The sequence below is a fragment of the Anser brachyrhynchus genome (assembly GCF_964034855.1).
Source record: "Anser brachyrhynchus genome assembly, chromosome: 16".
In the NCBI taxonomy this organism is placed as follows: Eukaryota; Metazoa; Chordata; class Aves; order Anseriformes; family Anatidae; genus Anser; species Anser brachyrhynchus.
The window spans coordinates 1,598,695-1,622,432 of NC_137734.1; the positions used below are offsets into that span (position 1 = coordinate 1,598,695).

Genomic DNA, 23,738 nt, shown 5'->3' on the forward strand with positions numbered 1-23,738 from the left:
TCCGGAGCAGCTCTTTGCACAGGTGAGCACACAGCAAACGCACGGGGGTATTGGTTTTCACTTTATTCACCGTGCTGCTGCCCCGGTTTGCAACCCTAGCTGCGACAGCCAGACACAGACGCAATAAACCAGCGAGACTCTTTCAAAAAAAATATTTATTGGCTCCTTGAAGTGACCTGTCATCGCTGCTGCCAGATCGAGTTCATAGAAAACCCGCGCTTCAAGCGCCCAGCTCCTCCCAGCCGGAGACGGTGTAAACACGGCCGCACGCAGCCGGCGCGCGCCTGCACACGGGAGCAGTTGGGAGACCCGCAGCAAGTCGAACCCTCAAAGGCGGAGCTGAGCCGAACACCCCATTCCCGCAGCCCCCAGAGCATCTTCTCCCAGCGGGGGGGGACACAACGACAGCGGCGGCAGAGACACTCAGCAGGATAGTGCCGGGGTCTGGGCACCAGGCTGCAGCCCGCTCAGCGCCGTCGCTGAACTCCTCTGACGCACGCCCCCCCCACCCCTCCTGCCTTAACGCGGTGCCGTGTTCACAGCCAGAAGGGCTGTGCTTAAAAATCACCGAGTTTAAAAAAAAAAAAAAAAATCCCAAACAACGGGTTTTTTCCTTTTCTTGAAGAAAAATAGAAAGAGACCCTAAATCCTCAGAAGCTACAGCTCTTCCCAGCCCTCTGCTTTTCTCCCTTCCTTGGGGAATCACAACCTGGGACAGGTCCCTCCCCTCTCCTTCCCCGCTCAGGCCCTGGGAAGCCCGCTGTGGGCGCACGGTTGTTCACAGCGCCCGCACCCCGTGTCCTGCGCAGAAGCCAGGGTCTGGCTGGGGCTCACGGCCACACACCGAGGGCGGCCCCGCTCTGAACTCACGGCTGCAGGTGACCCACGGACAAACCCGCCCGTGCTCCCCTCCCGCAGGGGTGGGACAGGGAAAGCAGCCGGCTCCCTGCTCATCCCACCGCTTCCCACCAGGCCCTCGGCAGCCAGATTCGTGCCTGCTCAGCACTTCTGCGTTTCCTTAGTCTTGCTCCTACCGCCTTCGCCTCCTCGCCCTGCGCCCCTGCTCCTCCGACACAGCTGCTCCAGCCGTGGCCGGGCTGACGAGCGTGGAATAACTATTCCAAGAGAGCAGGGAGGAAAGCTTTATAAAAAACTTAAGCCTTTTTTTTTTTCCCCTCCTTCCTCCAAACAGGGCAGAGCATTTTGCCTCCCTTCCTCGGGCACCCTTCCTCCCCCTGCCTGACCTGCACCTCCTCGTTCGCAGCTCCAGCCACTCTGAGTCTCGTTAACCCGTGCCGCTCGTTACACCGCTCCTCTCCCTGCAGCGCAGACAGAGAAAAGGCAGTTCCACCCAGAGCGCTGCGACGAAACGTCCCTCCAGGCAGGTCCCCCTTTCACTTCTGCTCCGCCTCGTCGGCCAGCGCCGTCACCTCGATGGTGGCAGCGGCGTGCTCGGCCCCGGGGCCCTCGGGGGGCACGGTCAGCACCGCGCTGCCGCCGGCGGCCACGTGCGTCACGTTCTGGATGGCGGTGCCGAGCCCCGGCAGCGTGAGCAGCTGGAAGGGGCTGACCACCTTCACCACCGTGCTGCCGTCCTGAGCTGCCGCCGTGCTCAGCACCGTCAGGTTGGGAGCGTCCGGGTGGATTTCCACCGCGCTGGGGAAGGAGGCGCCGGCGGAGGCCAGCACCGTGTAGCCGCCCAGCAGGGGGGAGGCCGGGGAGCTGGCGGCGGGCGGCTGGGACGGGCTCTTCCCCAGCACCGAGGGCGTGAGGGTGGAGACCACTTTGCCGAGAGGGAGGCTGGCGAGCTGGGACACGGGCACGGCCGGGGCGACGGCGATCTGCGCCGGCTGGGACAGGACCTGAGAGGTGATGGCGGCTGGTCCGGAGGTGGCCCTGGTGAGCCGGGGGCGTTTTAAAGGCGTGGGGACGGAGACGGGAGTGAGAGTCATCAGCACGTTGTTGAGGTGCTGCGATTTGTGCTTCAGCTCCTTCGCCCGCTTGCGGTGCTCGTCGCACTGCTGCTCCAAAGCTGCAAGGAGACGAGGATCAGCGGCGCACGCCCCGGGCGAGCTGCCCCAGGGCTCCGCCACCAGCTTCCCGCGCATCAGCTTTAACACAAAGCCCACTTCCTTACATAGAAAGAAAACACCCGGTCAGATAACAAGGTCAGGAGCACCAGCACGTCCCCGGGGTATACCTGCCAAATCCCGTGCGTACTGCTCCCTCGAGCGATCCATCTGGCACTTGTGGCTGGCCAGGACCTTCTTGACCAGATCCAGCATACCGAAGTTCTGCACGACGTTGTTGAGTAAGACGGCATCTTGAAAAGAACACACAGGTCTTTGAGGAATGCAAAATTCCCAGTGCCGAGTGTTTATGGGTTTGTAAGAAGCCAAATGAAAGCAAACGCACTCAGCGGAGCCAGCCAACGTCTGCGTGAGGGTAATGCAGGAGGCTGGGGAGGAGATGACAGAAGACACGAGAAAGGTCACGAGCAGATAAGCAGCCCTCTCCTACTTAGCAGGGATTGATAAGAAATCTGGCACGGTAGCTGCTTGCTGCATTATTATTCCAATGGCCTCAATTCCCACTTCAGTTCCTGAGCCAAACGTTTGTCTGGAGACCTCAAGCCAGCGGATAGGAAACCCCAGGCCCAGAGTGCCGGGGGAATTCTGACCGCGAGGCTCGGAGCCTGCCCGCAGCCACCAGACGCGAGCAGCTGTGGCAGGAGCCATGCAGCTGGCAGACTCGCTCTCCCCTCCTGCACCTGCAGCGAGCTGAGGAGGCCCTCCCAACGCGCATTTATGAGGGTGATGAGCTAGAGGTAAAGAAACGCATTTCCTTTTTATTTCACTTTTGATTTCTACGCAATCTGATTAAATTATGACAAACTACCTCCCTCTAGTGTCATCCAGGTATCTCTAAGGAGAGCATCCACAAGCCCCTCTGCTCAGATGTCTCGTCCTGGCACAGCCAAGAGCCCAAGACCCGCTCCTTACCACCGAGCTGCAGCGGGGGATCCTGCGCTCGCTGCTGCAAGCCCTTCATGGTCTCCACTAGCTCCTGGTGGAACTCATGGATAATCTCGTCCAGAAGACCCACGTCCTTCAGGCCTTGCCAGAAAGCAAACGTGTCATCTGGAGAAAGACAAAGCAAGGGAGACCCACAAAACCCTCAGGGATGGGAATGGGGGTTTTAATGGCTCTCTCAGAAAAAGGGGCTGCACATCACAAGCCCCCAAGTGAGGGCTATTTGCTCTCTGGGTTCTGTCCCCTACAAGGGTGAAGCCCTCCTGCTCTATAGGTACACAGTGCTGGGACAAAGCCCAGCTGGAGCATGTACCCAAAGCAGCTGGAAGGAGAAAGCTTGTGGCATCTCAAAAGGACATTTCCCCACCCTCTGCAGCACACAGAGCCAACTCTGCCAACCAGGACAGAGGTGCTGCGAAGCCCAGCTCCTCCTCCAGCTCAGGATTCAGCCTGGGTGTAGGGGCAAGCAAGAGACAGAGGCAGCGCTCCTTCGGGAGCCCCTTCTCAGCGCAGCAGGAGCCCCTCCTGCCTGGGTGCCACATCTGCTTCCTCGGCTCACGTTACACCAGAGGAGCACAAGAGACGTTTTACAACCGCTCTGACCTTTTCTTCCCTGGAGCCACACCACGTTTGGACATTTTAACGCTCAGAAACAATTTCATCTCCAGCTGACGCCGCGGTCAGACCGCGCGCAGGCAGGCTGCCACACGCTGGGCAGCAAACAAATAACCCCAGGGGAGGTTCGAGCAAGGGCTGCTCCAGCCAGAGGCTTCCTGCTCCTGGTCCCTGCCGTTCCCCTCTCCTCCCGGCATCGCCTCTGACCTCTGCCCCGGATGCGCTGCGCCTGGCCGCCCCGAGCTGCGCCGTACCTCCGATGCTGGTGCTCCAATCGCTGGCATCCTCGCACGTTTCTATGGTGATCGTGGCTGGGGACCCGTTGACTGCAACCAATAGCAAAAAAGAAAAGGGGAAAAAAAAACAAAAAAAACAAGTCCTGATTTCTCTCTGCGCTTCTCAGGGGCTGGCTGAGGGATGCGCTCCCTCGCTGCGCTGCTGCGACTGCTCCGTTTTTATTGCAGCAGGGACACTTTCGTCCGATCCTTGCTCTCCAAGCCGAGCAGAGAAGGACGCCCAAGGGGCTAGCTGTGCCTGCAGGACTTATTTTTCCACCCTGAGCGTAATACCACAGAGATTACTTCTGCAATCCTTGCGCAAGACGAAACGCGCTCTCCTCCCATTCTCCCCCCCGCACGCATGCTGTTATTGCTTAGAGCGAAAGGCAGATTTCGAGCCCGATTTCTCTGCATCCCTTTCAGGCGGCTCACCGCCTGCCAGACCCGCGTGCCCATGGGGTTTCCAGAGCCTTGCAGGGACCGGCTCCCCCCTCGCTGCCCACCAGACCTCGGGGGCTGTGTGTCCCCGGAGCCTGGCAGCCGGCATCGTTCGATGCATGGGAGCAGGACATTGGGGATCTGGGCCAGAGACGTGGCCGTGGGCGCCCTGGCAGCGCTCAGCTGCTGACACCAAATCCAATTACTCTCCCTTTCCTCCGCAGCCTGCAGGGCTCTGTTTATTCCAGCACACCCAAGACCAGCAGCGCAGGAAGCACCCCCTCGTTAGCCAGCTGTTAATCATGGCGCTGGATATCAGGAGGGCTCAGAGCAAGCCGCAGCCCTGGAGCCCCGGCGGGCCGCGCCGTGCACTGAAATCAGCATCAGCTTCCCCAGCTGCCGCCACCAAAGCGCGGGGCTCGGCCACGGCAGGCTCCCTGCAGGGCACGGGCTCTCTGCTGTCAGCACCCTGCCCCAAGGGCACCATCAGGAGCCCTTGTGGGGGGACATTTCTCAACTCTCGATAGCCAAAAGAGTTCAGGAAAAAAAAAAAAGTAGGTTGAAATTAGAAAAGTTTCCAACATAACAGTTACCTGTAACTATAGGTCAACTTAAATTCAGGGCTAAGGCTACGCAGCCGCAAAATCATTTACATCCGTGTTTATAGACTACATGCACAAGGGCAGATAAAAATCTGTTGTATTCCCTGCTTCTCTTTAATCTTTCAGCAGACAAAAATCAATAAATAATTCAGCCAGGGAGCGTTAAATGAAAGCCCATGAATTATTCAGGCCGAAGTCAGCTTACAGCTGGGAGAGGCGCAGGACTCCTGCCCCAGCACACCGCGCAGCCGGGGGCCGCGCCGACCCCAGCTCCTGCAACGAGCAGGACACGGCGCCAACCAGCGGCTGGGGTGACTTCGTCAAGCAACGATTATTGTGTTCTTACAGATTAATTGCGGCCTTCTGCTTCAGCTACACAGTTTGGGGCAAGACAGGATGGCAGAAGGGCGGCTCTTCGGGTCATGCAGTGTTACAGAGCAACCAGGTGAGTTCTTACATCTCTGCCAAGGGTGCGCTAACAACGACTCTGCCTAGCTCTGCTATGGGGAATCCTGCGACGGAGCAGGGAGACAGAGCAGAGAATAAAAACAACCCACAAAGCGGAAAAAAAAAATAAAAATACAGAAGCAACGTAAGGGGCGTTCGGTATGCGGCATTAGTTAGGCTTTAATTCTTCAAAGCCCCTGCTGCAAGGGTGCTCGGGTCGCTGCACATACCATCTGCAGAAGCGGGAGTGAGAGGAATGTACTCTGTTGAGGTCTGGCTGGTCAAAGACACCCTGGCTCCAGTCAGGTCGATTTTGGTGCTCCGGCACGTGTTGGAGCAGACCTTAGTGTGCTGGTAGAAATCCAGCTCCCCCGAGTCCATGATCTTCCTGCAAGAGAGAAGCAAGCAACGGGGACACGCTCACGTCAGCAGGAGCTGGAGGAGCAGCTCCTGGCCGGGGGCAGCCCGCGGAGCATCCCCCCAGACATCTCAGCACCCCGGGGCGGTGCAGCAGCCGTGCTCTACCGCTCGGCTTCTGCCTCCCTCCAACACGATGCCTGCCAGCGGGATGGAGAAGCAGGGAGGAGCGTTACCCTGGGGACACTCAGCTCGATGAGTGACCTCCGGGGCTTTGCTCGGCACGCCAGCATGAGCTGGAGCAGGCAGAGGCAACGGGCTGGAGGCCCCTTGCCAAGTTTCCCTGTCCTCACAGGCAGCATTAACAGTTATTTACAACAGCATCTACAGCCTGCACCGTACTGGTCACACGCACAAATCCAACTACTTCTCAGTGCTCCGGCGGTGGGGAAGCCTTCAGGAGGCCAGGGTGGTGAGGAAAATCCCCACCGAACGCATCATGCCGCAGCTCAGGTGCAGAGACGGCACCGATTTGGTTTCTGAGCCCTCCTCTGCCACATCTCAGAGCCTCCTGCCCAACCAAACTGCCACCGGAGCTTCTTTGACACAAAGAGACCCGAGGAGTGACGAGCACGGTGCTGCTCCTCCCAGGGACTACAGCAACAGCAAGACCAGGGCATGCGCAGGGAGGTCATTAACCGCTTCAGCGAAACACAACCTTCTGAAAGCGAAGGGAACGTGCTTGCTGGCAGGCTGATGACTTTCAAAGAAAATTTTACTCAACAGCTAGAGTGAGGAAAGAGGAAGACAGACCAAAAAAGTAATCACTCCTCCCAGAAGAACACCACTCGGCCTTCCTCTTTTTCACAGCTGCACACAGAGATTCATGTGCAGAAGAGGAAATCAGGAAGACAAAGCTGGGCGAATTTCTGGTGTCCTCCTACAAGGAAGCATTTTCTTCACCAATAAAGCACTCATCTTGGGCTGAGAGCCTGAAGATGCACATGAGCTCTTTCCTAAGGATATATTCCTGTAAACCTCAAAACACCCTTAGAAGAATCGGGACAAATCTGCTCCCAGCAGACCTTCTGCTTGGTAGAAGCTTTCGGGTACAACATTTGGAGCCCAAACCCTGCCGTTCCCCTAACAGCTGTGAAGCAAGGAGAGACTTTTCCCTGCCTCCCCGGGCAATGCTCTGGCGCAGCAGTTTTGATCCCTCTGTGATGCTGAGCATCCTCCTCCTCCCCGCAGAGCTCCACGGGCTCTGCTGCCGTGCTCTGAGGACATCCCCACCTCCAGACGAGCTCACCAAGCGCACCCACCCGCACCCCTGAGCGTGCCCCCGTGGGAAGCAGAGCCGCCCGTCCCACTGCTCCTCCACGTGCCAGGAGCAGGGCAGCACTTGGCCTCCAGACAAGCTTGCCCGGGAGCTGGTCCCACGTCTCTGAGCAGATTTTTTCAGCACGGGATCTGCGGTTTTAGCCAGGGACCCTCGCCGGTCTGACGGACGCCTGGTTCACACTGGGAGGACAGAGAAGAGAGGTCCCAGCCCAGTCCCGTGAGCACCCACCGCATGCAAACCCGCAGCCTCCAGCGGAAAGGAAGTCTCAGCTCGGAGCAGAGATAGCAGGAAGCCTGCTCCTTCCCCTTTTTCACTCGAGACCACATAAAAAGAGATGGGACATAACCCTATTTATAAACTAAAATTAGATGTCTCAGTTTAAGCAAAGGAAGCGGCACTGCTGGCATTCATCTCCCCTTAGACTGCCCTGAGTCGAAGCAAGTTGCTGGCCAAGCACAACCTGAGCTTCCTGAGATTCGTCTCCACGGGCTGCCTGGCTTGCCTTCAGACATTCCTCGTGAAGATTGTTTTTTGTCCCTTGAAAGACCTGCCTTGCCGAGGCATAAGCCTATTATGCAAAAACCTACGTGGAGCAAAAGCTGCTTAGGAGGAATATGAGGGACGCCTGCACTGAAGCAGAAGAAACCGGGCAAATGCAGCGTCACCCTGTGAAGAGACCAGGAAAACACTGACAATTCCTAGGGAAAGAAGCGCTGCCTACAGGCTGAGAGAGGGATTTTAATTGAACCAGCATCAGGCTGGTGTTAAAGACAACCACAGAAGAATTCAGTAGCTGTAGAAGTGCAGAGGGGATAAATGCTTGCATAAATAAGCTTTAAATAAGCTGTAGGGGAAAAAAAGATATAAAGCAGACATAATGCAATGGGAGTGTTGGTTCGGTGACTGACACCGAGTAGCTCACACCGAGAACTTCTCCAGCACAGCTGGACCACCAGTGGCCACTAAAATTTTCACTGACCTTATGCCAGCTGGGAACCCAGCTTGGTTTGAGTCCTAAGAACCCAGGGAAACACGTGCTGCCCCAAATTATTCCCTGCACACAAGGATACACAAATCCATGGGATGGATAACACCAGGGCCAGGCTGTTAAGACAAGCGTTCAGCAGCACGCTCGCGCTCTCCGCAGCAGAACAAGCGTTGAAGGCTCTGTCCCACCCCCCCGTTCTCCCCCAGAAAAGAGAAATCGCAGCTGTTGCTGTGCACATACAAATGGAGAGACTGACCGGAGCATGATCCCGTTCATCCGGATTGCCCGCTTCCAGTCCTTCAGGGTCGACTTGCCCGCCAAGTGGACAAACTCCTTGGGACTAATGAGGCGATCGTTGAACTGCAGGAGGGAGAAACGCAACGTCAGTGGGAATCGTCCCTCTTTTTTTTTTTATTGCCCTACACACCCAGGTCGAACTGAACCCGTGAGCTAAACTAAAAGCAGCCTCCAGCATCACGAAGCTCTCGAAAGAATTGCTTTATGACCAGTCTTAGAAAGGGTTTCCCAAGTGCAGGTCTCTTCTCCATGCCCACGTTAATCAACGTTAGTGTGAGCACTCTCATTCACAATTACTGCACAAGAAATTGCTTCTCTTTAGCAAGCGCATGGGCTTCAGCACAAAGAGAAGGCTGATTTCAGGCAGCAGCAGAAGCAATCATCTGCACCAGTAGATGTTCTCTTCTTCGGAGATGGAAGAGACCATCTCCCCCATGAAGGAGGAGGAACATCTTCTGGAAAGCCCTTGCGCAGCCGAGCTCAGCGCAGATGCTACCTCAGCAGGGTGCTGTGCAGTCAGCGTGTAAATGCCACGGATGCCTTACTACAGCATCACACACAGCACGTTCCTGGAAGAGAAGCTTTGGCTCTCCTCCCCAGATCCATGCAGGTTTTAACCATGAATCCTCCAGGAGAGAGAGGCAACCATTCAATGTTTTATTAACTTCTCAACAAACCCTCAGTTTCTCTCAAACTGAATGGACAGTGAAGTACCCAAACTCTCCAGTAATGCAGTTAAATTGAGACAGCATCTCTCCAGCCAGGTCTGATCTCTCCAGCCAGGTCTGATCTCTCCAGCCAGGTCTGATCTCTCCAGCCAGGTCTGCTTGGTTTGGTCAAGCCAACACCTACCAGGTATCAACTCAGAATTTCTCTCTCTCCCACCATGACATCGTTGTGATGCAAAAAAAGCTTACCAAAGCTTACTGAGAGAGACCAAACCCAGAACAATGCATGCAATGCTGCCATGCTGGCACAGGAGAGCTCAAGTCCCTCCCATCTGGGAGCACATCAGGGACGTTCCCCACACGGTGCCAGTGTCACAGCCCATCGCCCTCACCTGCACGCACTTCACATTGATCCCAGGGCACACAAATTTCCTCCAGATGAGGTTGGCTTTGCTGTCTCCGCAGGTGATGGGGTACACAATCTCTGCCTCCAGAGTGTCCTCATCTTCAGCCATCTTCACTTCTCACAGGGAACAGAGGAAGGGACAGATCAAAAAGAAACATGAGCCGCAGCCCCCGACAAACCACCTCGCAGTACACACGGTGCTAAAGCTCAGCATCAAAAAACACTGATAATGCACGTGGGGCACGGGTGGGAATGGGGTTTTGTGGCCACAGCTCACTTGCACATTTGTCCTACAGCACCCAGCTACCCTGTGAATTAGTGCAGAAAAATTTACAGCAATCCAGCCACAGCCGAATGCACGGAAATCAGTGACCAGGGCTGAAAATCCAGTTCCTGCTAACAATGAAAGGAATGGTGTAGGTAGGGCAATTACACATTCACCCACACTTTCAGAATGCAGCTGATTTTAAGGCACTTCCAGCCCCACCTGGGTTACGGCCCCTGCTCACTGAACTCACTTTTGCTTGTAGCCAAAGCAGGCGGGAAACCAACATCCCTGCTCGCGCTGGGTGCGAAAGCAAGCGCTGGTGAGGGCAGACACCAGGCACACGGGTCTCATCCTGCACCAGGAGAGGGCAGCAACGCTCCAGCAAGCGGCGCCCGCTCCCTGCCCATCACCCAGCCCCGGGCTCCTTCCCAAGCCCAGGCGAGCATCCCTGCTGGGGGGCAGCCCGGAGAACACCTCAGGCGCAGGGCAGCGATGCAGGTGTGCCCACAGGATCCCCCCCTGCTCTCACCAGTCCCCCCCCTGAGCCCCGCGCTGCAGCGAGCAGGGCTGGCCGTGCTGCCAGGGGGCTGCAGCTCGGGCTGAACCTACCTAAGACCGCTTCCTTCAGGTGCGTAGATGCTGTAAAGGCAGCGGCGGCTGCAGCAGCCGCATTTTCCGTCTCCAGCGTGTCTTCGTTTATGTCACCGCTGGTAAGAAAGAGAAAAATACGCAAAATTAAGCAACGTGGAACCGCGATCTCCATTCTGATGTTTCAAGGGGTTGCTGCTCCAGAAGTCCTTCCTGCTACGTTCTCCCACAAAACTTGGTGCTGGTTTTGAGAGGCTCGGCTGTTTTCCTTTACAAGGACAAGAAGCTGCCACCGGTCCGGGAGCGGCACCCGCCAGGACCCAGCCACCCGTCTCAGCTCCGTGATCCCGGCTCCACGGCACTGACACCAACACAGCCCACACCACGCAGTCCTGTGGGTGCAAAGGAAGGAGACAAAGAGCTGCTGCTGCCACTACTGCGGTTTGGGTCAGACCCTCCCTTACGAGTCTCTGCCAGCTTCGCCTAAGAAAAGTCCCCAGAAAAACCCGTGTGAGGTGCGCTCCCGCTGTGCGCGGGCTGCTTCCCTGGAGCGGGACCTCAGGGAGCAGCACGAGCGCCGTGCCAGAGCTCATCAAGCCTCGACGGCAGATCCACGAACAGAGATAACACAACGCAAGCTACAGACCCACCGCTCCACTCTCTTCTCCTCTTACAACCCCGTATACATATAATATTAATTAAACCGGATCTGCTTCCGGCAATGAAGACCGCTTTCATCTTCCCTACGCCGGAGCCCTCAGACTTCACTCGGAGCTCTGCTGGTGGACTCAAAGCCGGTTCCGCACCACACCACATCCTTCCTACGCGCCTGACTCAGCTGCAGAGCACAGCCAAAAGCCCCGGACCCGCCACGGGACGCGCTCCTCGCCACCAAGGCTTCCCAACGGGTCACGTCTGCAGGCACGGCGTGCGTCGGAGCGCTCCTGGAGGGGTTTAACGGGTACGTTTGTTAGCGGAGATGTCTGATGGCCGCAGGAAGCTCGCTGGGTCTCTGGGGTCCTGCAGGAGGGAGAAGGGTGGAAAAAAAACGCTTCTTGCCACATGCTTCCATGTGTTAACTTCCCAAGAAAAACCGTCTGGAGAACCTAAGCCTGAAATCTGTCCTCTTTGGGGTGAATTAAAACAATAGCCCCGGTGACTCATCGGCAGCTGCACTTCCCACCCGCGGTGCCACGGGGACCAGTTCAAGAGCAACTGGTTTTTCCGTCCCGGCCTCCCAGTGCAGGGCTTCGGGGCGGGACTGCGGCTTCAAAGCATCATCGCTCCCCGCTCCAGCCTCGGGGCGAGCGGGGCACAGGAGATAAGGAGCCCACGTAGGAGATCAGGAGCGGGAGACGGAGCTGGTTCGGGAAGTGAGGCGCTGCAGGGATGGTCCCGCTGCCTCTGCAGCACACGGGGACCCGAGGCTCTGAGCGCTGGGAAGTGACGGATAACACAAAAGGGCACTGAAGGGTAAATTCTGAGCTACCACGCCTGCACACAGCTTAATGTTACAGAAGCAGCAGTTTGACACAGGAAAGAGAAGAGTTTTAACCTGTTTTCTTGTCAGTTTGCTACTTGGTTTTTGCATTTCTTCAGGCTCCTTCAGGGAAAAGCCAGAAATAGCACTTCGACAGCACCCTGGGGCAGCAAGAAGGGCAGCAGCCACTCCGGACACACAAAAACCAGCGCTGCCCAGTCCTGATCCTGACCTTCCTCTGCCTGCGACCAGGTAGAAAACTGCCTTATCCGCCGCCTTATCCACCAGAATCACCCTGGCAGAAAGTCAGCTTCTGAAACACAGAGCGTCCGCCAGGGCTTCACTGCTCTCACACCACTAAGTGACCGCAAGGCGTTATTTGGTTGGGAGAAATAACCCAGCCCGCACCCTCAGTCCCATCCTTCAGAGACAAAACCACCAACTTCAGCAGCTTGGAAGAAAAATCCAAGCAACTACGTGAGCCTGTGTCAGCTAGGGAGACGTAGCCGGGGGAAAAAAAAGGAGAAAAGCAAGACAGAACAGGGCAGTTTCTCCACCCTGCCTTCCCCCATCCTGTTCTGGAGAGCCTCAGGCAGACGCAGGAGGAGCAGGAGACCCGAGGCACCCCCGCGGTGCATCCCACCACACCGGTCACCATGGCGAAGCCGTGGGATGCAGCCGCGCTCACGGGGAGGCTCCGCTCCTCTTCTCCCCGGGAGGATCCATAAACCAGAGGGGAGAAGGCAGAATAAGTGCAGGGATAAGCCACGGCCTTGCCTCTCCCCTTTCTCCTCTGCTCCTGCCTCCCCTGGAAACTTGGGAAAGAAAGAGAGAGGTCTCCACCAAAACGCCGCAGCAGGAACGCTCACCAGAAACAGAAGCAACGCATCAGGGCACGGGAGCCCAGACCTCTTCCGAGCAGCTCTGAAAGCAAAGCTTCCCGCTGATTATTAGTTTCTCCGTTTCCCCCTCTGCCTTTTCCAGTCAATGCTAAAAAGCTGGAGCTAATTAAGCTCCCGAGCCTTGGCCGTGCTGCTTTTTCAAGCAGCGAAAGCAGGCCCAGAAGAGCGCTAGAGAAGCGCAGCAAGCCCCAGCTCTGCCGGGCTGGGCTCGGCCGCTCCTGCAGCCTCGGGGCTTCCCAGCACCACATAAGAGGAACGAGGAGCAAAAAGCCCAGCTCAAAGCCTCCCTCGCGCCCCAGCCACGACCGAGAGGCGCGGAGGAACCCCCAGCCGCTCTCCCTGCGCCAGCTGGGGCTGGAGAAGGAAAACAAGAGGGCGAGGAAGCCAAAGCTGGCTGCAGAGCTGCCCCAGGAGGAGCGGGAGCCCAGCAAAGGCAATCCTCTGACTGTGAGGAGCCCGGGGGCGGCTCCTGCTGTACCACAGCCTGGCCACCGACACAGCACAAGGCTCAGGGGTTGGGCTGTGTGAGCCTGAGGTCCAAACCTGTCTCACAGCCCTGCAGCGACTCCCCGGTGTGGGTACAACAGAGCCAGGGTTTGGGATGCTTCATAAAACCCCCAAGGAATCTCTTGGTGCCTGCAGAGATGCGCTGAGCTCGGAGGCACGGCTACAAGAGCCATCACCTCCTGCCGTACAGCGCTCCTCTGCTCCGACCGCACAGGGAACACTGCGGGGCGAGGAGAGGTTTCTAAAGAAAAACAGGAGGAGGAGGAGGAAAAAAAAAAAAGAACGAAAGGAAACCAAACCAACCAAGCCAGTCCCTGCCACGGCTCGTGCTGCAGGCAGCGTCGTGCTGCAAAGACTCATAGCCACATGACAAACTGCAGCCGCGCTGCCTCCACAGAGAGCCACAGCCCAAATTTCACGTCTGGCTGCTGCTCTGCCAGGGAAACTGAGAGTCACCGCTGGCAGGAGCGGCCGGGAAGCAGGAGGGGCCGAGCCATCCTTCCCCATGGCCCCAGCAGGGAGGGAAGGGGCTCTCTGAGCAGGGACGTGGCAGAGAGGAGGCACGCGTGGCGTCAGCCCCGCTGCCACCAGAGCTGAGCCTGCTCAAGTTTTACGCCCGTCGTAGCGCAGCGGCCGTTTTGCGTTCTAAAAGCTGAAACATGACGCCCCTCCCCGGAGCCGTGACACAGAAATAGCAGGACGTATTTGAGGAAAGGACACAAACGTGTTTTGCGGAGAGCAAAACAGAGCCACTCGCCGCCTGCTTCTTTCAAGCCTGGGAACACCTGAAGGAGGCGAACCTGCCCAGAGCCAGCTCCGAGGGCGAGTTCGGATTTTGTACCTGCTGGAAGAGCTCTCAGAGCACTAAGCTGCGCCTGGGGACAGACCAGAGAAGGATGGGAGAGACATAAAGCAAAGGGCCCGCTGCTGCGTGGGCTTTCCTGGGACCCCAGACCTCACCGAGCTGCTCCGAATAGAGCAGGCTGAAACAAGGGGCAGGCCCAAACGCCAACAAGCAGGGTAGGAACTGGGCACGGGCACGCTTTAGAAATCACACGGGCTCGCTGCTTTTTGCAGCGTCCATCCAACACCATGGCGTTTGAGGGGAATCTCTGCCATTTATGCACACATGAGCCTGACCCCAAAGCCCAAACCTCACTGCACCGAGCCTGCTCGGAGCTCAGTGAATCAGCCGTGAAAGAAACCGTGGAAAAAAACCCCACTGGTTTAGTTACTGGTGTCCTGCTGGGACCCCAGTCGTGTCTGTTCCGACAGGTTGGCTCCGCCGCATGCGCGCTGGACCCGTCTCTTACCCGTGCTGGGACAGGTTGGTGGTCACCAGCACCGTCTTCACCTCTTCCACCCCGCTGCCGTCCACGGCGTTGTCCGGCGTCGTCACCACCACCACCTCCTCCATGTGGACGCTGACGTCCGGCGTTGCCATCGCGGGGACGGGGCCGGCCGGCGGCGCAGGGACCCTCGGGGACCGGCGGTCTGCGGAGGAACGGCAGGGAAGGAGAGGTGAGGAGCGATTCCCACTACGAGCAGGAGCAAAGGGGCTGCAGGAAATCCCGCTGCGAGGAGGGGAGCGACACCCCCTGGGGCACCCAGCCCAAACGAACTTCGCAAACCCACCAAGGGCGCGGGAGGAGGTGGTGGGGGGGATCAGGGTACGGGCAGCAAGAGCGGCGTCTTCAGATGGGAAGGAAAAAAAATAAAAATAAATTAAAAAAAAAACAACAATTGGCCCGGCGTTCATCAAAAGGCTCTGTGAAGAGACGCGACGTGAAGGCGTGCTTCCCAACGTATTCCACACCATCCGCTAGAAGGCCAGGAGCTCCTGGAAGCTCCCCCCTGCTTCAGCCACACCGTCGCCCCGCCAGCCGGGCCGTCCCCGCGGGCACGCGGGCAGCGGGACGAGGGCTGCTGCCCCCGGCGTCACGCACAAGCGCCACAGCAAACCAAACCCGCCCTTGGAGCCTGCAGAAACACAGCAACATCTGAAAGCTCTTTGCGGCGCCTGTTTCTCATAAACCAGCAATAGATTTAAGACCGCGTTTACAACCGGCTTCAGCGCCGGCACCTCTCCGCGGAGCTGCTGTCCCCATCGGGCCACGGGCAGGGACCTCCCCAGGAGCCCCTGGCGCCCGGCCTCGCCAGAGGCATCACTGGGAACGTCCCAAATCCCCGCACGACGCTGCACGGGTGCGAGAAGCAGCCCGGAGACAACCCCCAGATAAACAGGAAAGCCGTGGAGGTGCCACGCACCCGCAGCGCAGAGCGACCCTCGCTGCCCGCAGCATGAAGCCGCTGGTGCGAGAGGAGGGGAGAGGCGAGCGATGGAAGCACAGGCGGCCTTCAGCAACACCCAAGCACCCTCCGTCGGCGTTATCACCGGCGACAGCACGGTACCGTTGGCACGCGGAGCCCCGGAGCTGCTGCGCATCAGCCTCTGAGCACACCTCCGGCCCCGCGCTCCCACCGGGCCGCGAGCAGCGCGGGCGCCCAGGCGGCTCGCGGTGGGCGACAGCCAGCACCCGTCACCACGCTGCTGCGACCCCCGGCACCGGGAGCAGCATCAGGCACCGCGTCCCTCCACCGGGGTTTGTCCAAGCGCGCCGCAGCCCGGGCTCGAGGCGAGCCCCAGCCAAAGCTCCCGCTGCGCTCCGGGGTTTTTTGCTTTCGGTGCGACTTGAGCAGGAGCAGAAACCCCGCTGCTCCCCCGCAGAGCCCTTCCTTACCCGGCTCCGCGCCGACAGCCGCCCCGCGCAACGCCTCTGTTGGATTAATTAATTAATAAAGGAAATTAATTTTTGCAGCAGCGAGGTACGGGGGGCGCGCGGGGCTGAGCGGACAGCGGGCAGGATGAGGGGAAGGGGAGCTCTTATCAAAACCCCACCGCGTGCCCCCCCCCCGGGAGCAAAGGCACGGCACGGATTCCCGGAGCCCTCGGTTACCTGCCGCAATTTTTTCGGTTGACCTCTCTCCCTAGGCCCCATCCTTTTGGGGTGAACCCCCCCCACCCTGCGCCCCCAGGGAGCAGCGCCAACTTCACAGCCTCCAGCTGCCCCCGCCCGCAGTCTGGGGGTGGGGGGGTTCAGGGGGGCGAGGTGGGCTGGGGGGAAGCCGGGCACAACATGCCAGCAGCCATCACACGCCACCTCTGGTTTATTTATTTATTTTTTAATTATTATTATTATTTTCGGTGCGTTTTCTCCCCCAGACCACCAGCACGACCTCGGCTGCTCTCCTGCCACCCACGGATTTGGGGCAGCTGCAGCAGTGCAGGCCCTTGGGTGCCCCCCCCCCTCCTCGGGGCGGCCCTGGTGGGACAGGGCAGTGCTGGGGGGGGGGGGGGCACAAGCCGGCACCCCCAGAGCAGAGCGAGGGTCTGGGGGGAGGCCGGGGGGGGCACTGCACCACTTGGAGAAGAGGAGGGAGAGGTTTTGGGGGCCCTTTTGCACAGCATGGGGGGGGAGAAAGCAAAGGGGGGGGCACAGAGGGGGGCATGGCAGCGGGGGGGGGGGCACGGACAGGGGGCTGTTGGGGGGGGGGGTCACACAGCCAGGGGCAGAGCAAAGGGGGGTTGCAGAGGTGGGGGGGGATGAGGGGGTGCAAGTGAGGATGAGGAAGGGGAGTGAGGATAAGGAAGGGGTGCCCGGGGGGGATGAGGATGAGGAGGGGGTGCCCGGGGGGGGGGGGGAGGACGAGAAGGGGGTGCCGGGGGAGGGGGCTGAGGATGAGGAGGGGGGTGCCGGAGGGGTGGGGGGTTGAGGGTGAGGAGAGAATTATACTGGGTGGGGGGGGGGGGACACGACACGAAAAGGGGGCTTTTTCTGAGCACGGGGGCTGTGACAGGACCCTTGCTGCGGGGGGGGGGGGGGGGGAGGGGGGCACCGCAATGACGTGAGGGGGGTGCTGAGGTGAGGGGGGTGCTGAGGTGAGGGGGGGGGGTGAGGTGAGGGGGGGGGGGTGAGGATGAGGAGGGGGTGCCCGGGGGGGGGGGGGTGAGGATGAGGAGGGGGTGCCCGGGGGGGGGGGTGAGGATGAGGGGGGGGGGTGCGGGGGGGGTGCCCGGGGGGGGGGGGAGGATGAGGAGGGGGTGCCCGGGGGGGGGGGGTGAGGATGAGGAGGGGGTACCCGGGGGGGGGTGAGGATGAAGAAAGCGGCGCTCTGAGCAGGGGGCGCACGGCTGTGACAGGACCCCCGCTCCAAGGGGGGGGGGGGGGGGGGGGCGCTGAGGTAAAGGGGGGGGGGCGCGTGGGCGCTCTCACGCTGGCAGCGCCGGACAGGAGGGGGAGGAAGGGGAGGAGGAGGAGGAGGAGGAGGAGGAAGGCCGGGGGGGGGGGGGGAGCGGCCGGGCGCCTCCGCCGTCGTCGTCGTCCCGTCCCCCCCCCCCCCCGCCGTAACGTCCTGACGCTCCGCGGGGCCCCGCCGGGCGGCGCGTACGGGAGGGGAGGGAGGGGAGGCCCCGCGGCGCCGGGCTCGCCGCTTACCTCACGCCGGCGTGGAGGGGAGGGGGGGGGGGGAAGAGCGGGGGGAGCCCCCCCCCCCCCGAGGCCCCGCTCCGGGCTCCGGGCGCTGCGGCTGGGCGCTGGGTGCGGGTGGGCGCCGGGTGGGTGCGGGAGGGGGGGGGTGGGGAGGGGGGAGGGGGGGCAGAGCGGGGCTCCGCCGCGCGCGCGGCTCTCGGGCCCCCCCCCTCTGCCCCCCCCTCCCCTCCACCCTTTGGCGGCTCCGCGCAAGCGCGGTGAGGGGGGTGGGGGTGGGGGTTGGGGGGGGGTGGGGGGGGGGTGGGGGGGGGTGGGGGGCGGCCGGACTTATTTCGCGAGGGAGAAGCCGGGCCCGAGCCGCCCGTGAAATAGGTGCCGGGGTTGCGGCAGTGCGCATGCGCGGCGGGCGGGAAGGGAGGGGGGGAGAGAGGAGGCGGGGGGGGGGCGTGTGAGGCGGGGGGGGGGGCAGCGGGTGCCGGCACAGGGCCCTGCGTGTTCGTGGGGGTCCCTACGGGCTTTGTACGGCCCCCGTGTGCCCCCCCCCTGTCTTTTATGCCTTTCCGTATCCCTCCGTGCCCCCCCCTGTGTCCCTCTGTGCCCCCTCGTGTCCCCCCCCACGCACACACCCACACCAGGCACAGCACAATTCCCGGGGGGGGTCCCGCAGCCCCCCCCAAGCTGTGCATGACCCGGGGGGGCCCACGCTTGACAGCCGGTCCTTACACACACCCCGGCTGTGCGTGCCCCACGGGCCCCCAGGTGCACCCAGAGCTCCTGTGTGACCCCCCCCAGGGCACTGTGCTGGGGGGGGGTTTGCAGCCCCCTGCCCCCAGGGCTGAGTGTGCAAGCCGAGCACAGCGGGGTGCTGGGCGTGTGGACCCTCCCCACCGCATGCGGGTGCTTGTGCAGGGGTGGGCAGTGTGTGCGTGTCAGCACTGCGGGGCTTGTGCGTGTATTCGGTACGGGGCCGGGGGGCTTTCTGCACCTGCCTTGGCCATGGGGACACACCACATCAGTCCCCTCCGCATTTTTGGGGGGCTTTCTGCACCTGCCTTGGCCGTGGGGGCACACCACATCTTTCCTCTCCACATTTCGGGGTGTCCCACGCGATGCACGGCCTGAGGTGTTTGTGCCTGGCGCACACGCGTCCCCCCTTTGCCAGGCCGTGCCTGCTGCCCTCACTGCTGCACAGGGCCAGAGGCTGCCCCCGAGGTGCCATCGGTGACCTCCCAGGGTCCGGGTGCTGGGGCTGGCCCCGCTGCAGGCAGCTGGTGGCCAAAATTTCCTTCACCGATGTTCGCAGTGCACGCAGCAGCCCTGCAAGAGCCCTGCAGTGCTGCTGTGCCACCGATTCAAAGGCCCAATGAAAGCTGAAAGAGATAAAGAAGTTCTCTGAGGACGCTTTTACTGTCCTTATCAGCAACGAATTATAAAAGGGGAGATAGAAAAGTGTGTTTTGCAGCTGGAGGAGAAAGGGGCCGTGTCTGTGGACGTGCTAAGACTCGATGGCCGTTTTCACGCCGCCCAGGAGCGCTGTGCACAGCTGAGCCTTTCCTCAGCCACGGGGGACACCTCCCTCGAAGATGTCTGTGCCGGGGGGTCCCTGGGGGCCTGGGGGCTTGCATGGTGCTCGGGGGGGGCTTGATGCAGGGCAGTGTTCTGCTGTTTGCCTCGCTGGAGGCGGCCCGTGGTGCCAGGAGCTGTGTGGTGGCTGATGGGCCCGATGGCACCGCACGTCGCGTCCCACCCCGAGCCCGGGGCACGGGCAGAGCCCAGGAGCCGTCCCTGAGCCGCTCGCAGGGTTTTGGTGCGACTTCTGCTATTTCTGGGCCTCCCTGGCATGTGACAGCCGGGGGTCTGCAGAAGCAGTCAGGGATTTTCCGGGGAGGGCTCTTTTGCAGTCTCGCTCCATCTCGGTTTTTCTGCTAGTGGGTGGGTGACAAGTTCTGAAAAAGCCACGCCAGAGGCTGTAAAAGTCACAAACCGCTTCTTCAAGTGGTCTTGGTGCGTTTTCATTGCCAGTTCTTCCCAGCTGCTTGGCAAATGGCATTTTCTGCCTCCCGGTCCCTGTCGCGTTCAGGTGGCGTGGCTGTCTGTCCGTTCGTGTTTGGCCTGGTGAGCTGTGTTTTTCACATGAATTTCTGATGAACCCCTCTGATAGTTCCGTGGTGGTTTATTTAGTGCTTATTTTGTCCAAAGCTCTTCCTTTTTCCGTCTTCCCCTTCCAGACCAGTGCTGCCAGATAACTGGCTGCCAAAATGCTGTTTCCCTCGCGTCCCTTCTCGCTTCCCAGTTTCCCGAAGCTAATTCTCATTAAGGCGATGTTGCACAAGGAGATATCCTTCTTTTGCTTCTCCCGGATAACCAAATGTAACCAACCAGCAATGTTAATTCACTCACTAAAAATCGCAAATCCCTTTTCCACAGGATCCTGCCTGTATTTCTACCGACCCACGGACAGCAGCACCCCAGGTTGCTGCTCCGGCAGCTGCACCACGGGGACCTGAGCGTGGCTGGCCGGGGCAGATAAAAACTCCCTCTGCCACCTTATCAGTCCCCTGTGGTGGCCGATGGCAGAGGTGTAATGAAGACAGTAAAAGAGGGCAAACCCACAGCAGCGCTTCCCTGCGTGAGTGTTCCCGGCACTCTGTGGCCTCTCAGGAAGCAAAATCTTTCTTTTTTTGCCAGAGCTGGGCACCAGGAACCCCCCGGCTCCTCCACGGTGGCCACAAGGGCTCGCTCGGTGCCGCTCTCTGCCTCCTTCCCCAGCCGCTGGGCTCGCATCAGCGCCCACAAGGCTGCTGCCGCAGCACCTACAGCTGCTTTTCAAACCTGTAGCAAAACTCTGCAAAATCTTTTCTTGCCTGCCCAGGTGTGTTTTACATTCATCTGCCAGAGCTGCTGTTCTCTTCCCTTCCCCCTGCTCAGGCACGACTCGAGCGTTTTGTAGGGATCCTCCAAAGAGTTGCTCGCATTTTATTCATTGGCCAGGTTTTGGTCTTTACAGAAGCGTTCGGACAAGAGATGTGTCTGGCCCAGTACCTCAGGATCGTGCCTGTGAGCAGCCACGGTGCTGGTGCTGCGTGTGGGTGCAGAGGGAGCACCCCACCAGCCCCACACCATCACATCCCGCCCCTCTGCTGTTTGCTCCTTCAGATCACACCGGGATAAAGGATCTGGCTTGGAGAGGATGGCCACGCTTGGTCTTTCTGATATAAATTGTTTTTTTGTGGCTGCGAGGCAAATGCAGAGGCTCAGGTTACCAGGATCACTTTGTTAAGAGTTCCCAAGCCTGGGTCAGCAGATGGCGAACCTCTGAAGAAAACCGAGCAATGCTGTGTTCCCAGAAAGGATCTTATCTTAAAAACCATGAAGGTCATGCTGCAAAAATAGAATTCCTGTTTGTGTAGGCAGCGGCATCCTGCACGCACATGGGAAGAGCATCGGTGCCGGTGCGGTGCCTGCGCAGCATCGCCCTCCCTGCTCCTACAAAAGCCTGCCCAGGACAAGGGCCCTGCTGGGTAAAACCCCACCTGCCCTCCCCGTGGGTCAGCTTCTCCTGCGCTGCCGTGTAGGGTCACAAAATGCACCTCAGTCCATAAGGATGCTGCCCCCAGCCCCCCAGACGGCGGGGCTGGGGGCACAGGCAGGTAGGGCCGACTGCTGCAGCCGCTATGGAAATGGCCACGCACCTTCCCTTCAGGTGTCTCTGGGGGTCACAAACCTTCCCGCTGCAGCTTTTGGGGAGTTTTTGTGCACCAAGGCCTAGGGAAACGTTGGCCAAGGCCAGGGCAGCGTCCTCTTGGGGCCGTGCCTGGGGAACCCAACCCTGCTCACCCTCACCCGGCCCAGGGGGAAGGCTGCTGGGAAATCAGGAACACAGGCACTGGGTTTCTATTAAAAGAAAAAGAAGAAGCTCACAAGTTTTCCAGAACTGGATTTATTGTATTTGCAGTTGTCTTATATCTTTTTTGATCCTCCTCTGTAAAGACGTTGCATGCCCTCGCCTTTCTAACCACAAGGCTTGGTAGTGGTGCCTTCATTCAAGCATTTTATTATTTTTTTTCCTCTGAGAATAGTGATAAACAATGGGTTTCTGCATCTTTTGTATTGGGTGCAAAGTACTTATTTAACATACAGAGGCTTAAATTCTGCTTTGTTAAATCTTTAGGTCAATTTAATGCATTTTATTGGTATTCTCACAATACAAACAGGAGCCTTAGAACTCAAACAATCTATTTATGGAGAGATGGACACACATGGTTTCATACCAAGTTTTTTTCTTTTTTTTTTTTTTTAACTCGTTTTTCATAATCACTTCTTTTTGCACAACGACAACCTCAAGCTGACAACGAAATGCACGCGGTAGAGCCACGGGAACCAGACCGGGCTCTGCTAGCGATGGGGAGCCCTTCGCCACCCCGCAGCCCCGTCCCACCAGAGCCGTGGCGGGCGGCGATGCTCAGCCCCCAGCAGCTGCCGGGGGACAGGAGCATGGCTGGGAGGTGACAGCTCACCCGATGGCGCCGTGCCACCTCGACCTTCCCTGGGGTGAGACACGGCTCCGTGCTTTGGTGCTTCCCATTCTCGGAGCACTTTGCACTTCTGCTCTACTCAGGACACAGCTGCCTGCGGCGGTGGAGGTTACTGGCCTTACTGCGTCGTCTCGTCCCTAGCATGGGTGGTGAGAAAGCTCTAGCACCATGAACAGCCGTTCCCTGACTCATTTCAAGGGGTAGGAGGAGTGTCTGTGCACATATGGTCTCCACCTCTGCGTTTTGGTGTGGTGTGCCCAGCCCGATGGGGTGAAACGAGCCACACCGGCCAGGCTCAGGGCCGGGGAGCCAGCTGGGCTAAGCTAAAGCCAGCTGAAGTTCGCCTGGTAAGAGGGGCAGCGACACCGCCTGCCCCCAGTGCAGGATGCCTGCATGAACTGCCGCTGTCCCCAGAAGGTTAACCCGGAGGAAACCCCGCATTCGCTTACAGCAAGGTTGGTTCACGGCTCACGATTGACAAGACAAGGAAAAGGCGCGGCCCAGAAGCAGTCTGAGTGGCGAGCATCCTTGAAAGCCCCCGTATGCACCCTGAGCTGAGCACTTTGCCACGAAGGATGACTGTGAGCAGAGCTGGAACTGGGGCTTTCAGGCCCTTTGTTGCAGCTCCCGCACAGACCCACTGATCACCCGGGAACTAATTTAGCTTCAGCTTTCCTGCCTTGCTTGAATCAGAGGCCCTTCAGGAGAGCTCTGTGCAAGGTGCGTGCACACCAATCCGTTGCCACCGCCTCATTTTCCTCCCTCGCACAGCCACGGGTCCTCCATCAGCTCAGGAGCGCTGCGGGGCGCCCCGAGGAAAGGCTCCTACCGAGCACGAAGTCTCGCGTTTGCCTCTGCAGAGCCCGGCTACGGAGCAGCTACGGGCAGCAGGGAGGAACCCAGCCCCGCCACCTGCACCGTCACCCTGGGGACTGCGACCACGGGCTGTGGGAATGGCGGTGAAATCACAGCCGGACTGACAGAGGATGGGACTGTGAGGCTGTTAATGAGGACACTTAATTAGTCGCAGCTGAGGCAGGAAGGACGCTGCAGCACACAACCACCGGCAGCCCCAGGAGCAGGAAGATCCCATGCTCGCTGTGCGCGTTCCCCCGATAGTACCCATGGCACGGGGTGAGGATCGGGTCCCCTCGTGTCCCTCACGCAGTCACCTCCGTGGCACCGAGCGCATCCAGCCCTGTGTGACATCGCACAACGGTGACAGCACCAGTCCCCCGATGTCACCGGCACAGAGCTCAGCCCAACGCATCCCTGCTTCTCTGGTGCTTGAGTTTCCCCCCGCAGCAACGCATCTTCCGGCCACATCCACTGAACCTCACGGCACCAACCCAACAACGGCGAGAAAAATGGGTTTCCCAGGGCTCACACCTGCGTGGGCACCACGTGCCGGGCTCCCCCCCTTGCTGGGTCGTTCTCCTCTGAGCTCCCTGTGGGACTGACCGCCAGGCAAACCTACTGCAAGAACAAGCCTCCACCC

At 59.6% G+C, this 23,738-nt stretch overlaps 1 protein-coding gene and 1 long non-coding RNA gene across 8 annotated transcripts; one reads left to right on the top strand and one right to left on the bottom strand.

Annotated features, from left to right (window-relative positions):
* Positions 1-140: 140 nt before the first annotated feature.
* GMEB2 (glucocorticoid modulatory element binding protein 2) lies at positions 141-17,935 on the bottom strand. 7 transcript variants are annotated; one of them, XM_080557939.1, is made up of 11 exons: positions 17,712-17,935; positions 14,529-14,709; positions 10,348-10,445; positions 9,457-9,584; positions 8,356-8,459; positions 5,643-5,800; positions 3,902-3,973; positions 3,003-3,140; positions 2,416-2,458; positions 2,201-2,343; positions 141-2,032 (listed from the first exon to the last, which is right to left on the bottom strand). In XM_080557939.1, the coding sequence occupies exons 2-11, from the start codon at positions 14,657-14,659 to the stop codon at positions 1,395-1,397; spliced, it is 1,653 nt and encodes a 550-aa protein (XP_080414065.1). In that variant the 5' UTR covers positions 14,660-14,709; positions 17,712-17,935; the 3' UTR covers positions 141-1,394. The 7 variants fall into 7 exon arrangements, with proteins under 7 accessions (XP_080414065.1, XP_080414068.1, XP_080414063.1 ...); XM_080557942.1 differs by having other exon boundaries at positions 9,457-9,579; positions 17,712-17,922; XM_080557937.1 differs by having other exon boundaries at positions 9,457-9,587; positions 17,712-17,882.
* On the top strand, positions 14,107-14,710 carry LOC308178828. Its single transcript, XR_013939981.1, has 2 exons — positions 14,107-14,235; positions 14,491-14,710. It is a non-coding gene; the product is annotated as an uncharacterized lncRNA (long non-coding RNA).
* Positions 17,936-23,738: the final 5,803 nt, after the last annotated feature.